Raw genomic sequence first — 18304 nt, forward strand, 5'->3', positions numbered from 1 at the left:
GCTTACGGCTTCGGGCACTATATTATTCTCCAGCCACTGCCCTAGTCGGTGTTTTGACTGTCGGCCTAACCCATGTCGATCTAACGCATGTATGGACCTAGACCCCTGTCGACCTTCCAGTATGTCGAACTAATCTGGTGTCGACCAAATTACTGTCAATCAACTTATGGTCGACCATTCGACTGTATCCCGATGGCACAGTGCAGAACATACAGATCTCATAGCTGGGCTGTATGTATAATGCTGCCCCAACCCCGCAGACCCCAGGCTGATAGGAGAGGCCATACATTGCTGACTGGTCACCAGGCCCGCACACACCTCAGTGCAGGAGCAGAGCCCCGGGGTGACCAGACAGCAGCTGTCCGTCCCCGGGGAACCCACCCAGTCCCGACCCGTACACACCTGTCCCACACTGAGCCAGGCCAGGGCTGCCTGTCACTGTACATAATACATATTACATTTCTCCACACGGGACTACGAGGAAATGTCCGCTATGCCTCTCACCAATACTATACAGAGGAGCCCTGGGCAACGATAAAATGGCCGCGACCGCCCGGCACTAGCATTGCAGGGCCGACTACATAACTGTTTACCCTCTAGCGCTTGTGTGATGATCAGTAAACGTTACCAGCCAATCAGCGGGAGAGGGCGTGGCCTAACGCTCGGTGGTTGGCACAGACTGGCAGAGATTCCGGAAGCGGAGCAGGGAGCAGTCACTGACCTCAGGTATATACAGTAATGGTGGGCAATAGCCGAGGGGGGTTATGGGTAATGTCACCCTAATTCCCTGCCCTGCATCCATCTCTATATCATCCTCTCATTCCCTGCCCTGCACCTCCTATATATCATCCTCTCATTCCCTGCACCTTCTATATATCATCCTCTCATTCCCTGCACCTCCTATATATCATCCTCTCATTCCCTGCCCTGCATCCATCTCTATATCATCCTCTCATTCCCTGCCCTGCACCTCCTATATATCATCCTCCCATTCCCTGCCCTGCACCTCCTATATATCATCCTCTCATTCCCTGCACCTCCTATATATCATCCTCTCATTCCCTGCCCTGCACCTCCTATATATCATCCTGTCATTCCCTGCCCTGCACCTCCTATATATCATCCTGTCATTCCCTGCCCTGCACCTTCTATATATCATCCTCTATTCCCTGCCCTGCACCTTCTATATATCATCCTCTCATTCCCTTCCCTGCACCTCCTATATATCATCCTCTCATTCCCTGCCCTGCACCTCCTATATATCATCCTCTCATTCCCTGCACCATCTATATATCATCCTCTCATTCCCTGCCCTGCACCTCCTATATATCATCCTCTCATTCCCTGCCCTGCACCTTCTATATATCATCCTCTCATTCCCTGCCCTGCACCTTCTATATATCATCCTCTCATTCCCTTCCCTGCACCTTCTATATATCATCCTCTCATTCCCTGCCCAGCACCTTCTATATATCATCCTCTCATTCCCTGCCCTGCACCTTCTATATATCATCCTCTCATTCCCTTCCCTGCACCTTCTATATATCATCCTCTCATTCCCTGCCCTGCACCCTTCTATATATCATCCTCTCATTCCCTGCCCTGCACCTTCTATATATCATCCTCTCATTCCCTGCACCTCCTATATATCATCCTCTCATTCCCTGCCCTGCACCTCCTATATATCATCCTCTCATTCCCTGCCCTGCACCTCCTATATATCATCCTCTCATTCCCTGCCCTGCATCTTCTATATATCATCCTCTATTCCCTGCCCTGCACCTTCTATATATCATCCTGTCATTCCCTGCCCTGCACCTTCTATATATCATCCTCTCATTCCCTGCACCTTCTATATATCATCCTCTCATTCCCTGCACCTCCTATATATCATCCTCCCATTCCCTGCACCTTCTATATATCATCCTGTCATTCCCTGCCCTGCACCTTCTATATATCATCCTCTCATTCCCTGCACCTTCTATATATCATCCTCTCATTTCCTGCACCTTCTATATATCATCCTCTCATTCCCTGCACTGCACCTTCTATATATCATCCTCTCATTCCCTGCACTGCACCTTCTATATATCATCCTCTCATTCCATGCCCTGCACCTTCTATATATCATCCTCTCATTCCCTGCCCTGCACCTTCTATATATCATCCTCTCATTCCCTGCACTGCACCTTCTATATATCATCCTCTCATTCCCTGCCCCGCACCTTCTATATATCATCCTCTCATTCCCTGCCCTGCACCTTCTATATATCATCCTCTCATTCCCTGCCCTGCACCTTCTATATATCATCCTCTCATTCCCTGCACCTCCTATATATCATCCTCCCGTTCCCTGCACCTTCTATATATCATCCTCTCATTCCCTACCCTGCATCCATCTCTATATCATCCTGTCATTCCCTGCCCTGCACCTTCTATATATCATCCTCTCATTCCCTGCCCCGCACCTTCTATATATCATCCTCTCATTCCCTTCCCTGCACCTCCTATATATCATACTCTCATTCCCTGCACTGCACCTTCTATATATCATCCTCTATTCCCTGCCCTGCACCTTCTATATATCATCCTCTCATTCCCTGCCCCGCACCTTCTATATATCATCCTCTCATTCCCTGCACTGCACCTTCTATATATCATCCTCTCATTCCCTGCCCCGCACCTTCTATATATCATCCTCTCATTCCCTGCCCCGCACCTTCTATATATCATCCTCTCATTCCCTGCCCAGCACCTTCTATATATCATCCTCTCATTCCCTGCCCTGCACCTTCTATATATCATCCTGTCATTCCCTGCCCCGCACCTTCTATATATCATCCTCTCATTCCCTGCACTGCACCTTCTATATATCATCCTCTCATTCCCTGCCCCGCACCTTCTATATATCATCCTGTCATTCCCTGCACCTTCTATATATCATCCTCTCATTCCCTGCCCCGCACCATTTATATATCATCCTCTCATTCCCTGCCCCGCACCTTCTATATATCATCCTCTCATTCCCTGCCCCGCACCTTCTATATATCATCCTCTCATTCCCTGCCCCGCACAATCTATATATCATCCTCTCATTCCGTGCACCTTCTATGTATCATCCTCTCATTCCGTGCACCTTCTATATATCATCCTCTCATTCCGTGCACCTTCTATATATCATCCTCTCATTCCCCTGCCCTGCACCTTCTATATATATCATCCTCTCATTCCCTGCACCTTCTTTATATCATCCTCTCATTCCCTGCCCTGCACCTTCTATATATCATCTTCTCATTCCCTGCCCTGCACCTTCTATATATCATCCTCTCATTCCCTGCCCTGCACCTTCTATATATCATCCTCTCCTTCCCTGCCCTGCACCTTCTATATATCATCCTCTCATTCCCTGCCCTGCACCTTTTATATATCATCCTCTCATTCCCTGCACCTCCTATATATCATCCTCTCATTCCCTGCCCTGCACCTCCTATATATCATCCTCTCATTCCCTGCCCCGCACCTTCTATATATCATCCTCTCATTCCCTGCCCTGCACCTTCTATATATCATTCCCTGCCCCGCACCTACTATATATCATCCTCTCATTCCCTGCCCCGCACCTTCTATATATCATCCTCTCATTCCCTGCCCTGCACCTTCTATATATCATCCTCTCATTCCCTGCCCTGCACCTTCTATATATCATCCTGTCATTCCCTGCCCTGCACCTTCTATATATAATCCTCTCATTCCCTGCCCTGCACCTTCTATATATCATCCTGTCATTCCCTGCCCTGCACCTTCTATATATAATCCTCTCATTCCCTGCCCTGCACCTTCTATATATCATCCTCTCATTCCCTGCCCTGCACCTTCCACCTGAATGATATTTTCTTGCTCTATACAGTGTTACATTGTGTTCGTTTCTTCTATACTAATACTTTATATTTTCAGATTCTCTGATATTTCATTACACAAACTTGAAATTCACCCATATAGAACGGTTATTTACTTCTCATATAATGGATGCCCCAATGATGGAAAAGAGCAGGAGTCACATGACCGAGATGATATTAAACATCACCCTGGAGATCATCTACCTGCTGAATGGAGAGGTGAGGGGGTCTGGGAGGGTCACAGTGACATCACTTTTATCTCTATTACTGACACAGGGACCTGACTGGGGAGGTGAGGGGGGTCTGGGAGCGTCACAGTGACATCACTCTTATCTCTATTACTGACACAGGGACCTGACCGGGGAGGTGAGGGGGTCTGGGAGCGTCACAGTGACGTCACTTTTATCTCTATTACTGACATAGGAACCTGACTGGGGAGGTGAGGGGGTCTTGGAGCGTCAGTGACATTACTCTTATCTCTATTACTGACACAGGGACCTGACTGGGGAGGTGAGGGGTCTGGGAGCATCACAGTGACATCACTCTTATCTCTATTACTGACACAGGGACCTGACCGGGGAGTTGAGGGGGTCTGGGAGCGTCACAGTGACGTCACTCATCTCTATTACTGACACAGGGACCTGACCGGGGAGGTGAGGGGGTCTGGGAGCGTCACAGTGACATCACTCTTATCTCTATTACTGACACAGGGACCTGACTGGGGATGTGAGGGGGTCTGGGAGCGTCACAGTGACATCACAGTTATCTCTATTACTGACACAGGACCTGACCGGGGAGGTGAGGGGGTCTGGAGCGTCACAGTGACGTCACTCTTATCTCTATAACTGACACAGGGACCTGACTGGGGAGGTGAGGGGGTCTGGGAGCGTCACAGTGACATCACTCTTATCTCTATTACTGACACAGGACCTGACCGGGGAGGTGAGGGGGTCTGGGAGCGTCACAGTGACATCACTCTTATCTCTATTACTGATACAGGGACCTGACCGGGGAGGTGAGGGGTCTGGGAGCATCACAGTGACATCACTCTTATCTCTATTACTGACACAGGGACCTGACTGGGGAGGTGAGGGGGTCTGGGAGCATCACAGTGACATCACTCTTATCTCTATTACTGACACAGGACCTGACCGGGGAGGTGAGGGGGTCGTCTGTCAGAATATGTAATAAGGATCTGCAGTTGTTTTATAGTGCATAATTGGGAACCAATTGCAAGAAATGGAGAAGTCTCTTTATAAACAGTTTTCTTGAGGAATAATTATTTATGTCTCCCTAAACAGGATTATACAGTAGTGAATAAGACCTCTAGAGACCATGTGACACCCAGCAGCCGTTCCCGTATGTCAGAAGGATCGAGCAGATCCCAGCGCCCTGTCACAGTGCCTTCACCTCACTCACTGATACATGAGAGGCCCAATGACCTGAAGATCATGGAACTCACCAACCGGATCATTCACCTGCTGACCGGAGAGGTGACTGCTGGGAATGGGATGTTATACAGTAACACCGGGGGATGTGACCGGAGAGGTGACTGCTGGGAATGGGACGTTATACAGTAACAATGGGGGATGTGACCGGAGAGGTGACTGCTAGGAATGGGACGTTATACAGTAACACCGGGGGATGTGACAGAAGAGGTGACTGCTGGGAATGGGACGTTATACAGTAACCGGGTGATGTGACAGAAGAGGTGACTGCTGGGAATGGGACGTTATACAGTAACACCGGGGGATGTGACCGGAGAGATGACTGCTGGGAATGGGACGTTATACAGTAACACCGGGGGATGTGACAGGAGAGGTGACTGCTGGGAATGGGACGTTATACAGTAACACCGGGGGATGTGACCGGAGAGGTGACTGCTGGGAATGGGACGTTATACAGTAACACCGGGGGATGTGACCTGAGAGGTGACTGCTGGGAATGGGACGTTATACAGTAACACCGGGGGATGTGACCGGAGAGGTGACTGCTGGGAATGGGACGTTATACAGTAACACCGGGGGATGTGACCGGAGAGGTGACTGCTGGGAATGGGACGTTATACAGTAACAATGGGGGATGTGACTGCTGGGAATGGGACGTTATACAGTAACACGGGGGGAATGTGACCGGAGAGGTGACTGCTGGGAATGGGACGTTATACAGTAACAACTGGGGAGGTGACTGCTGGGAATGGGACGTTATACAGTAACACCGGGGGATGTGACCGGAGAGGAGACTGCTGGGAATGGGACGTTATACAGTAACACCGGGGGATGTAACAGGAGAGGAGACTGCTGGGAATGGGACGTTATACAGTAACACCGGGGGGATGTGACCGGAGAGGCGACTGCTGGGAATGGGACGTTATACAGTAACACCGGGGGATGTGACCGGAGAGGTGACTGCTGGGAATGGGCCGTTATACAGTAACATTGTGGAATGTGACCGGAGAGGTGACTGCTGGGAATGGGATGTTATACAGTAACACCGGGGGATGTGACCGGAGAGGTGACTGCTGGGAATGGGACATTATACAGTAACACCGGGGGATGTGACCGGAGAGGTGACTGCTGGGAATGGGACATTATACAGTAACACCGGGGGATGTGACCAGAGAGTTGACTGCTGGGAATGGGACGTTATACAGTAACACCGGGGGATGTGACCGGAGAGGTGACTGCTGGGAATGGGACGTTATACAGTAACACCGGGGGATGTGACAGGAGAGGTGACTGCTGGGAATGGGTCGTTATACAGTAACATCGGGGGGATGTTACAGGAGAGGTGACTGCTGGGAATGGGGCGTTATACAGTAACACCGGGGGATGTGACCGGAGAGGTGACTGCTGGGAATGGGACGTTATACAGTAACACCGGGGGATGTGACCGGAGAGGTGACTGCTGGGAATGGGACGTTATACAGTAACACCGGGGGATGTGACCGGAGAGGTGACTGCTGGGAATGGGACGTTATACAGTAACACCGGGGGATGTGACCGGAGAGGAGACTACTGTGAATGGGACGTTATACTGTAACGCGGGGGATGTGACCGGAGAGGTGACTGCTGGGAATGGGGCGTTATACAGTAACACCGGGGGATGTGACCGGAGAGGAGACTGCTAGGAATGGGACGTTATACAGTAACACCGGGGGATGTGACCGGAGAGGTGACTGCTGGGAATGGGGCATTGTACAGTAACACCGGGGGATGTGACCGGAGAGGTGACTGCTGGGAATGGGACGTTATACAGTAACACCGGGGAATGTGACCAGAGAGGTGACTGCTGGGAATGGGACGTTATACAGTAACACCGGGGGATTGCTAGGAATGGGACGTTATACAGTAACACCGGGGGATGTGACCGGAGAGGTGACTGCTGGGAATGGGGCATTGTACAGTAACACCGGGGGATGTGACCGGAGAGGTGACTGCTGGGAATGGGACGTTATACAGTAACACCGGGGGATGTGACCATAGAGGTGACTGCTGGGAATGGGACGTTATACAGTAACACCGGGGGATGTGACCGGAGAGGTGACTGCTGGGAATGGGGCGTTATACAGTAACACCGGGGGATGTGACCGGAGAGGTGACTGCTGGGAATGGGGCGTTATACAGTAACACCGGGGGATGTGACCGAAGAGGAGACTGCTAGGAATGGGACGTTATACAGTAACACTGGGGGATGTGACCGGAGAGGTGACTGCTGGGAATGGGGCATTGTACAGTAACACCGGGGGATGTGACCGGAGAGGTGACTGCTGGGAATGGGACGTTATACAGTAACACCGGGGAATGTGACCAGAGAGGTGACTGCTGGGAATGGGACGTTATACAGTAACACCGGGGGATTGCTAGGAATGGGACGTTATACAGTAACACCGGGGGATGTGACCGGAGAGGTGACTGCTGGGAATGGGGCATTGTACAGTAACACCGGGGGATGTGACCGGAGAGGTGACTGCTGGGAATGGGACGTTATACAGTAACACCGGGGGATGTGACCATAGAGGTGACTGCTGGGAATGGGACGTTATACAGTAACACCGGGGGATGTGACCGGAGAGGTGACTGCTGGGAATGGGACGTTATACAGTAACACCGGGGGATGTGACCAGAGAGGTGACTGCTGGGAATGGGACGTTATACAGTAACACCGGGGGATGTGACCAGAGAGGTGACTGCTGGGAATGGGACGTTATACAGTAACACCGGGGGATGTGACCAGAGAGGTGACTGCTGGGAATGGGACGTTATACAGTAACACCGGGGGATGTGACCGGAGAGGAGACTACTGTGAATGGGACGTTATACAGTAACACCGGGGGATGTGACCGGAGAGGTGACTGCTGGGAATGGGACGTTATACAGTAACACCGGGGGATGTGACCGGAGAGGTGACTGCTGGGAATGGGACGTTATACAGTAACACCGGGGGATGTGACCAGAGAGGTGACTGCTGGGAATGGGACGTTATACAGTAACACCGGGGGATGTGACCGGAGAGGAGACTACTGTGAATGGGAGGTTATACAGTAACACTGGGGGATGTGACCGGAGAGGTGACTGCTGGGAATGGGACGTTATACAGTAACACCGGGGGATGTGACCGGAGAGGAGACTACTGTGAATGGGAGGTATAACTAGCACACACATCCCACCAATGTGCGTAACATCAGTCCCAATATTCCGGTGTATGGGGGTTTTCTCATGTCTTGTTTCCTGGGCTGCCTATGGAATATGGGAAAGGGAGGTTTGCCCAGTATGGAGTGAGCCTGCCCCGGCCATAGTAAAGCAGGTAAGGAAATCGGGTGATCCATTGAGAGCCTGGTCATACAAAATAACTAAGCAAGTGAGACCTGTGGGGTGTCCCCAGAAAACCAAACATTTAAGTAGGTTTGACTTAAGTTGACCACAAGTCCATTGTTTGGATATACTTCATAGCACACTTGGATACACATGCCCAGACCACACCAGTCTCTGGGAGAACAGAACGTTCTTGTATGCACGGAACATGGTGTTTGGCATAAGGTTCCTAACAAGGTGTCATTGTCTATTTCACCCTCTCTGTAGGTTTGGAAGTACTTGGGACATTTAACTCTGTACGATTATATGATGATGGAGAGCTGTCAGTCCGTCAGATTACACGGTGAGTCTACGTCTGTCTGTACATACACATCAGTTTGTCTTCACACCAGGGCTCGAAAAAAAATAATGTGAAACAAAAAAATAGGGACAATGCGCGCCAGAAATTTACACCATAATGTCTATTAGACGTCACACATCCATTACAGGTTATACCAAAGACCATAATGCCCATTACACATTATGCTACAGACCGTAATGCCCATTACAGGTTATACCAAACGGCATAACGCCCATTACATGTTATGCCACACACCATAATGCCCATTACAGGTTATACCAAAAACCCTAATGCACATTACACCGTAATGCCCATTACACGTTGTGCCACACACCGTAATGCCCATTACATATAATACCACATGCAGTAAAGCCTAATACATATTATGCCGCATACATTTACCTACATGCTTGAAGTCAGAGGTTGCATGCTGTTTGCCACGGGGGAATAACCCTCTTCCATCCCTCTCCCTCCCCACCATTACCATGCACGGTAACGGCAACAGCCGGGCAGAGCAGTGGACAACTCACCCGACTGTATTAGAGCAGGTCTGTGGCATGGATATTTCAAAACTCTGTGTGACTCGCGATCCAATCAAAGCATGTGTTCTGACAGGCAATCAGGAGCTACCACTGCCGCTTCGGATTGGCTGCTGAACTGCCAGCTCCAATTGGCTCGAAAACCGCAGACCTGCTCTGATACAGCCGGAGTTGGGTGGGTTGTCTGCCGCTCTGCCCGGCTGTTGCCATCACCGGAAACCACCAATCTGCCCGGTGCGATCTGCTTCCTTGGAAATCTGGTCGCCAGGAAGCAGAATCTGGTTGCCACGGTAACCTAGTCCCTGGGTTTTGTCGAGCCCTGCTTTAGAGATGAGATCCATCCAAACGATAACTCATAACGAGACTGATTCTTGTGCTATATACACAGATGTTAACAGGTCGCTGACTCCACCGCTTCCTGTGCGGAAATTCTAACCACAATGCATTTCTTTCCCACAGTTTTACCTAAAGATCCGTCCACTGGAAATCCATCTACTCCCAGTAACGAGGATTCAGGACCCGCAACAGCGCCTGACGTGTATACACCTGTAGATCGTACGCAGTATACACCTACCAAGGAGAAATCGCTCTCGTGTAAAGGAGAAGAGCTCACCGATATGGACGTGTATACTCCCACACGTCATACACCGTATACAGCTACTCGTATAAAGGAGGAACTGGCCTCCTGTGATGAAGGGGAAGTGAGGCAGACCGGCGTGTATATACCCGCTGGTCATACACAGTATACAGCTACTGGTATGCTGGACAAATCCGTTTCCGATGAAGAAGAAGATATCACCGTCATCACTAATTATACACCTACGCATCGTACACAGTATACAGCTACTCATATTAAGGAGAATTCGGTCATACATGATAATGGCATGTATACACCCACACAACATACACAGTACACATCTAGTCATATTACAGAAAATCCGGTCATACATGAAAATGGCATGTATACACCTACATATCACACACAGGATGCATCGACTTATATTGAGGAGGGATCAGACTCGCGTGACGGAGGAGACCTCACTCACACTGATACTTATACTCCCACATATCACAGACCGTATACAGCTACTCGTATTAAGGAGGAACCGGTCTCATCCGAAGAAGGCAACCTCTCAGACACGGACATCTGTGTCATTACAACGCATCCGCCATATACAACCACTCATTTTAAGGAGGAACCGGTCCCATGTGACAGAGAAGACCTCACACACATTGATAATTATACACCCACAGATCATACACCGTATACCTCTTCGAACCTGGACGAAGCAGGTTCATTGGAAACCAATCTGGATTTTCACCACCGAATCCACGCAGCCAATAACCATTATTTGTGTCATGTCTGCGGTGGTGACTTTGATACCGAAGCTGATCTCTTCGCCCATCAGGCGGCAGTTCACACCGATGCTGCCGATTTTTTCTCCACGGTTGAGGATTGTTTTGACCCAAGCCGGTTGAAACGCCAGCCTGCTCACAGAAGAAAGCGCTCGCTGACTTATTCCGGGCTGGAATCGGAGCCGGTGTACCGCCGGCATGCGAAGAAAGACAAGCGGTACATTTGCTCCGAGTGCGGGAAGTGTTTCAACAGCAAGTCGGAGCTTGTTCTCCACCGGAGAACGCACACCGGGGAGAGGCCGTACGCCTGCTCCGAGTGCGGGAAATGTTTCCGGAGCAGCTCGCACCTCGTTTCGCACCAGAGGATCCACACCGGCGAGAAGCCCTATTATTGCTTGGAGTGCGGGAAGAGTTTTTTCTGCCACTCCCACCTTGTCACGCATCACCGGATTCACACGGGTGAGAGACCCTATTTCTGCACCGAGTGTGGCAAGTGCTTCATCAGTAACTCCAATCTGGCCAGGCACCAAAGAAGCCACACCGGGGAGAAGCCGTACACCTGCCCGGAATGCGGCAAGGGTTACAGCGGCAAAACTGATCTCATCCGGCACCAAAGGGGGCACACGGGAGAGAAGCCCTTCCCTTGTTCTGAGTGCGGGAAGTGCTTTGTGGCCAAGGGCGATCTAAATGCCCACATGAAATCTCACAGATAGTCAACGTCTTGTCACGAGGGCACTCTTATGACGGCAGTAGGTGTCTGGTGCAATGGACTTTAATGCTGTTGCGTTGGTAGCTAAGATTCCAAAGGAATAGCGTTGGGGTACAATAATCGTACTGCGCCAAGGCATGAGACAATCGGTATGATAAGATATGTTCTCGAAAGTCAAAAATACTGTTACGGGAGGGCGTATGATACAATGCTAATGCATTGAAAATAAATACACCAATTCCAGGAGACTTGGTATCAACCAGATCATATCCGTGACAATGACTCTCCGCCATGTAAATAAAAAAAAAAGTATGAACACTCTTATTAAAAACCTTTTCTTTCCACCGTCTTGTCATTTAATCATAAAGTGCTTCCACTGATTGCAAATGAACTGTATGTGAGAGTGCCCATGGTTTTCAAGAGCATTTCTGAATGTAGAGCTTCATCATGAAGTTCCCTTTTGGAGCTCTGAATTTTATGTCCTGCATAAAGTGACCCGTTCATGAGAAATTGTGTCTCACAAGCGTGCATTTGAAATAAACAGCACATGTCCGGCAATCCAGATAAATAACAATAACGGGGCCATTTATATATAAAATAGTTAAGGTCAACTTAGCAACCGACAGGGGGCCAAACAGCTTTGATCAATGTTTCAGAGTTATGGCTACACTGTCTTCAGGATCAGGTGACCCTGAAGACAGTGTAGCCATAACACTGAAATGAATGAACCTTCTCTAGTTTGCTTTAGACATGAGTGGCGCACCTTTATTTATTACTAGTGGACCTTTATTTATTACTAGTTAAAAGTCTTTCAAATATATATATATATATATATATATATATATATATATATTCTAAAGTCCTTTTTAAATACACATTTATATAATTAGGAACACATTTATGTATTAAAGTTTACATATTATATAGTTACATAAACTGAAATAAAATATATATTATATTTTTATACTAGTATTACCATCTTCTCGGAAGGCCCGATGCAGGTGATCATTGTACTGCATAACCACATACCCTGAGCAGGGAACTTTTATTTCCATATGTAGTACCAAATATACATCCACTCACTTTTGGTGTAATAGTTGCCGATGGTTATAGTATAAAGCAGCGGTGGGGAACCTCCGTCCCGCGGGCCGTATACGGCCTCCGCAGCCGGTCTGTCCAGCCCGTCGGCTGCGGAGGGAGTCAAATACAGGGGAGCACGGGACGGCTGCCGCAGGTGAATTTGTACGTGGTTTTTTTACATATATGGCCCGCGAGGCATTTTTCGCCAATACAAACGGCCCTTGTCCCCAAAAAGGTTCCCCACCCCTGGTATAAAGGGTCCACAGTCATTAGACTGTTGACCTAGACAACGTTGAACCATTGTTCAGAGAACGGTATACAACGCCACATTCTTGCAAGCTGAAGGAGATGCCTTCACTCTGCGGGGAGTCCGCAGTAAGATAAGAGAGTTCAGACAGATGTCCGCTACATAGAGAGCACCTTGCTACCGATATGGTCATCTGCTCCTGGTCATAGGTGCCCATTGGCTGACTTCTGGCATCCTCAACGCATTCCTTCGTGATAGAAGTCATACATACAAGTACTGTAACTATGGCGCAAACAGAAAACAAATATACAAAGGAGGGGTAAAAGTATGGACTTTCCCAAAACAAAGGTGTTGGCATTTGGGATAAGCATAAAATGGTCATGAGCTGGACAGCTCTTCCCCATCACTTGTCCAACAATCCATTCCAAATCTCCACAAGTAGGTCTGTGCAGCGTGTTTTGGAACAAAGTTCCTTCTTACAGTACGGTTTTGAAGAAGGAACTTTTTTCTGAAACACGTCACACTGATTTACCTGTGGAGATTTGGAGTTGATTGTTGGGCAAGCCTGTTGCAGTGGGGAAAGAGCCGTCCAGCCCCTGATTATTTCATGTTTTTTTCCCAAATGCCCACCGCAACCACCTTTGTTTGGTGAGGTCCAGACTTCAATCCCTCCTTTGTATATTTGTTTTAGGTAAAAAGGTAAAAGCCACACTAAATTCAGATTAAGCGCTTAGTTCAGTGACAAAGGGCATGAAACAGTAATACCCTACGCGTTTCATCTATACATATACTTCTTCAGGGGTAGCCTGGAGATCCATGCATCTGAGCAATGCATGCTTCAGGTAGGACCAGGAGCTATAGAAATCCATATGCGTGCTTCTGGGAATTGCGCGAGTGCATATGTGGCTCGTAGATAATACTGTTATTGGTGAATGTCTATGGAGCGACACCGCACCTGCTCATAGTTTTTTTTTTTAATGTCGCGGTCTGTGATGTCGCTTAACCAAAATGGTTCCTGGACTATGGAAAAGATTTCGAGGAGTTCTGGATAATGCTGGTCGCAAACTTCATTACGGTAATGTGTTTCTAGAATAGACAGAGTATTGCTTGCTTGGAAGATGACCTACAGATGACCACCAGTTAGGAGATGGCAGCAGCTGTTATGGCCCATCACCAAGAGGACACCAAATTGTGAATTGCGGGATTTTACCGGCGAGGGAAGCCGAGGGCATGCAAGCGGCTTGCACACCCTTCTGGGGAGTCGGGAGGGGGACCCGATTTTCGAGAGCCTCCCGGCCGTTCCGGGAGGGTAGGCAAGTATGGATAGGATGTGTAGTGTTCCGTGATATGAACCCACTTATTTTTTTGACAACGGTATCTGCAAAGCACCAGGCATTGTAATAAACATTGGAAGAAGCAATACCAAATAGCAAATGGAACAAAATAATATTAGCAAGGTAATAAGTACAATACATTGGGTACTTGTTTCCTAGCACAGCTCCCGCGATTTTGATTGTATTGATCGGGTCGGAAAAATTACGTCGATCGCATGCCAACCAAATCGCATGGAATCAATGTAAAATGGTCCATGAGACCCAATTTTACATTGATTTCAATGTAAAAAGCCCCTAAACCCCCCATTTTAATAGAACCCCCCCCCCCCATTGTTAACGCCACCCCACTATAGACGCCAACCCGAAGCGTGGCGAGCCCGCGAGGGCCGGCGGTACGCGTCCTCCAACCTTTTCATACCCCCACTATCCACGTCGGCGTGGAGTTGATTTTATAAAGTGTGGCGAGCCCCACGAGGGGACGTGCATAACTTCACAGGTATACGCGTGCGCTCGCCACGCTTCGGGCTCGGTGGCTCGCTCCGCTCGCCACACTTTGGCCGACGTGGATAGTGGGGGTATGAAAAGGTCAGAGGATGCGTACCGCCGCCGCTCGCCACGCTTCGGGTTTACGTCAATAGTGGGGTGGCGTTAACCATACTTTATTACCATATTCAATGAGAAATTGCCCATATTGGCCCATTTCACATGGTGACCTATGTAAAATCGTGTTGATCGCATCGCGGGCCATTATAATGGCCCGCGACCAACACGATCAACCCAATTTTGACTTAAGAAATAATTTAACATTATTGTCTATGGGAATATCGCGTCGGTCGCATTGCGGCCCATTATAATGGGCCGCAAACAACGCGATTTTCTGTTTCATTAGGTGATTGACAGATAATCGGGTCCATCGCGTTGATTGCATTCCTTAAGTACCTTAAACTTAAGGCATACAATTAACGAGACGGGCGCCGTGCTAGGAAACAAGTACCGTACATTGTTAAAATTCATGCCTCTGATCTGTAGACATTACACTATAAAAGGTGACAATACACTGCTCCGACATCTTGGAGCAGGGCATCCGTTCCCCTTGAGCCACCCGCGACCTTCCTGGCCGACAAGATCGCATGTGGTCCTTCTGAGTGTGACCTATCTGAGATCATACATACAGCACGTATGATCTCCGGCTCCGATCTAATAGTGCATTGGATGGGATGTCAACACAGATCCGATTTGGCCACTTTTCACCGGATCCCCTGGCTGGACCTGTCGGAGTCAGGTGAAAACAGGCTGAATCTGAACTGTGTATGGGCACCTTAGAGGCCCATACGCACGTTGGGATGTGTGCTGAGCGATCTGGTGGAGGTGGTTTTCCTTGAGCATCCCAGTGTCGAGATCACCAATACACACATAGCGATGTGTGCTAAGCGATATGTGCAGCATGCGGTTGATGGGGTGACAATATGTTGACACTCAATAGACCTTAAAAAGGTCAACATTGCTTAGGTCGACAGTCAAAAGGGCGACACAAGCAACAGGTCAACATGATAAAGTTTGACACTAAATAGGTCAACATGAGTTTTTCATACTGAACTATCCACGTAGAAAGACGGAGAATATAATCGTGCCTGAAGCAAGCCAAGCAAAACAGTACACTGATGCAGTGTCCATGTTGATGTAAGTCGACAGACATAAAAAGAGAAAAAGTCATGTCAACCTATTGCTTGAGTCAAGACTAAAGGTCATGCAGATGACCTTTGACTGTTGCCCTAAGTTGACCCATACCCCTCTGTGCCAACCAGTGATTTGTATGCACTTGCTAAGCACTCTTAATAGACCACTGGCCGAAGGTCAAAACGTTCCAACTGCTGACATTTTAAAATGTCGACAGGTCAAAAAAGTTGGCATGACGCTTTTATAATCTAACTCTTTGTCCAGGGTCAGACAAGACATAAATTGAGAGGCGTATTGTACCTGGCATTGGTATGAGCATCTAAGGAGTAGTACATTGAATGGTTCGGCAGTACATAGTCAGCTAGAAATATAGCTAGCACTATAGCTAAGCATTATGGGTCTGTTTTAGATAAAGGGCGTTACAAACTGGTGGTGTATCTTCAGACATTCTGTGTCTTCAGTCTGGAGAAGACCCCATGACTCAATGGACCCAGCTTGCCAACAAAGGACAGTCCAAGTTAGAGATGACCCTACTCTGGTGTAAGGGTGGTTTTACCTGGCACGCATTGGAACCTTGGATACATCTGCAGAATGCAATCTCGGCAACCCAATACACCACCGCACAGGTCCAAAGCCACCAGGTTATGGTTGGAGGAGCATTCCTCTGGGTTGGGTATCATGAGGTGGCCCTCAGTAAGCTGTATTTGAGTCCATTAGAATGTATGTGTAGGCAAGACTGGAACAAAAAGTTAACTTTTTAGCCATGTGTGGTTTGAGTTTCTCAAATAATCCATTTGATAAAACATGTTTAGCACAATCCTTAGGATGCCCTGATGAAAGAATATCGATATCATGAACACTCACCTTTTAGATGCCGTTTCCTGGCAACTAAAATACACATTACAAATACTGGAACGTCGACCAGGAACCAAGATTGACTTGGATAATCTCTTACATATTTGTCTGTTTGTCCAGTACGCATTCGGACACTGTTGGACCAATTTGGATGAAACCAACATGAGGTGGCTTGATTGGGTCCAGATTAGGTTCATGGCAACTAAGACCCCCAATCCCAACCCCACGGGGGTCCAAAAATGGGTCCAGCCACTGTACAAAGTGGGGCAGGGAAGCAAGATATGACAAAGCTGCATAATATAGAGGGGGTAGAGGACATGGGGTTTAAGAAAAAAATGTGGTCAGATCTGGGAGTCGACTGCAGAGAGGTGTATGCCGGGCACACCACGGACATGGGGAGCATGTGTAGGGCCTTCGGCTGGATGGATTTGGATGAGTACTTCAAAGAGGGATGGAAAATGGTCTGGGATGCCTAATGGAGTGGCCAGGACCTCTGTACCATGTCAAGTTGGAGTACGCCGGGCAGAACCTTTTACTCTGTGAGCGTTTTCTGGGCCTTCCACTAGATGGATTTCGATGCAAAGGTCACAGACGATGAATGGTCTGGGATGCCTAACTGGGTGCTTGGGTTCCTAGTGTGACTTCCTGTTAGTGGGAGCCAAGGAGACAATTGACTAGGGAGCATGTTCTGGGCCTGTCAGTGGGCAGTCTTTACGGATTCAGTACTGAATCCCGGCGGTCGGGATCCCGGCGCCGGAATCCCGACAGCCGAAATGCCGACAAGGGGGGGACGTGGATCGCCCCCCCTTGCGGGCTCGCTGCGCTCGCCACGCAGCGGGCCCGGTGCCTCGCTACGCTTGGCACACTAATTTATTCTCCCTCCAGGGGTGTCGTGGACACCCACGGAGGGAGAATGTGTCAGTATTTCGGCGGTCGGGATTCCGGCGTCGGGATTCTGAACGCCGGGATCCCGACCGCCGGGATATTAACTGCATCCCGTCTTTACAGGGGCCGCCCATTGGTTTGGGAAGCAAAAATGGGAGGGTTGGTAGTTCAGGTGAGCTAAAATGCCTCCAAAATTATCTCTGACCAGAGTGTCCTCTGCTGCTTAAAGAAAGACATAAAAAAAAAACATTCCCAATAAATAAAAAGATTGCTGCTCAGACAGTGTCTTGGGATTATGGCTACAGGGGAAACCCCATCAACAAAAATAACTCTAGGCAGCCACCTCCTGGGTCTGTTGGAAGAGCTGTCAAGCTTAAATGAAGACACGGATAAAGAGTAACGCTAATTGCACAACCTAACCTGAGCAATGCTGGATACCTCGCAGCTAGTGGTTAATGACCATGCTGTACAATGCCCATAATACATTTCTGGTGGGATGGAGAACCTGGATTCTATGCGTCTTTCCAATACCATTGAGTGACTCATCATCGCAATTATAACTCAAAAGGTTC

At 48.7% G+C, this 18304-nt stretch overlaps 1 protein-coding gene across 1 annotated transcript; it reads left to right on the forward strand.

Annotated features, from left to right (window-relative positions):
* The first annotated feature begins 630 nt into the window (after positions 1–630).
* Positions 631–11998, forward strand: LOC146009923 (uncharacterized). Its single transcript, XM_083150559.1, has 5 exons — positions 631–726; positions 3955–4115; positions 5198–5389; positions 8978–9053; positions 10049–11998. Exons 2-5 carry the CDS (start codon positions 4023–4025, stop codon positions 11656–11658), a joined length of 1971 nt encoding a protein of 656 aa, XP_083006685.1. The 5' UTR covers positions 631–726; positions 3955–4022; the 3' UTR covers positions 11659–11998.
* The last annotated feature ends 6306 nt before the right edge of the window (positions 11999–18304 follow it).

Source organism: Crinia signifera, chromosome 6, assembly GCF_055691185.1.
Source record: "Crinia signifera chromosome 6, ASM5569118v1, whole genome shotgun sequence".
In the NCBI taxonomy this organism is placed as follows: Eukaryota; Metazoa; Chordata; class Amphibia; order Anura; family Myobatrachidae; genus Crinia; species Crinia signifera.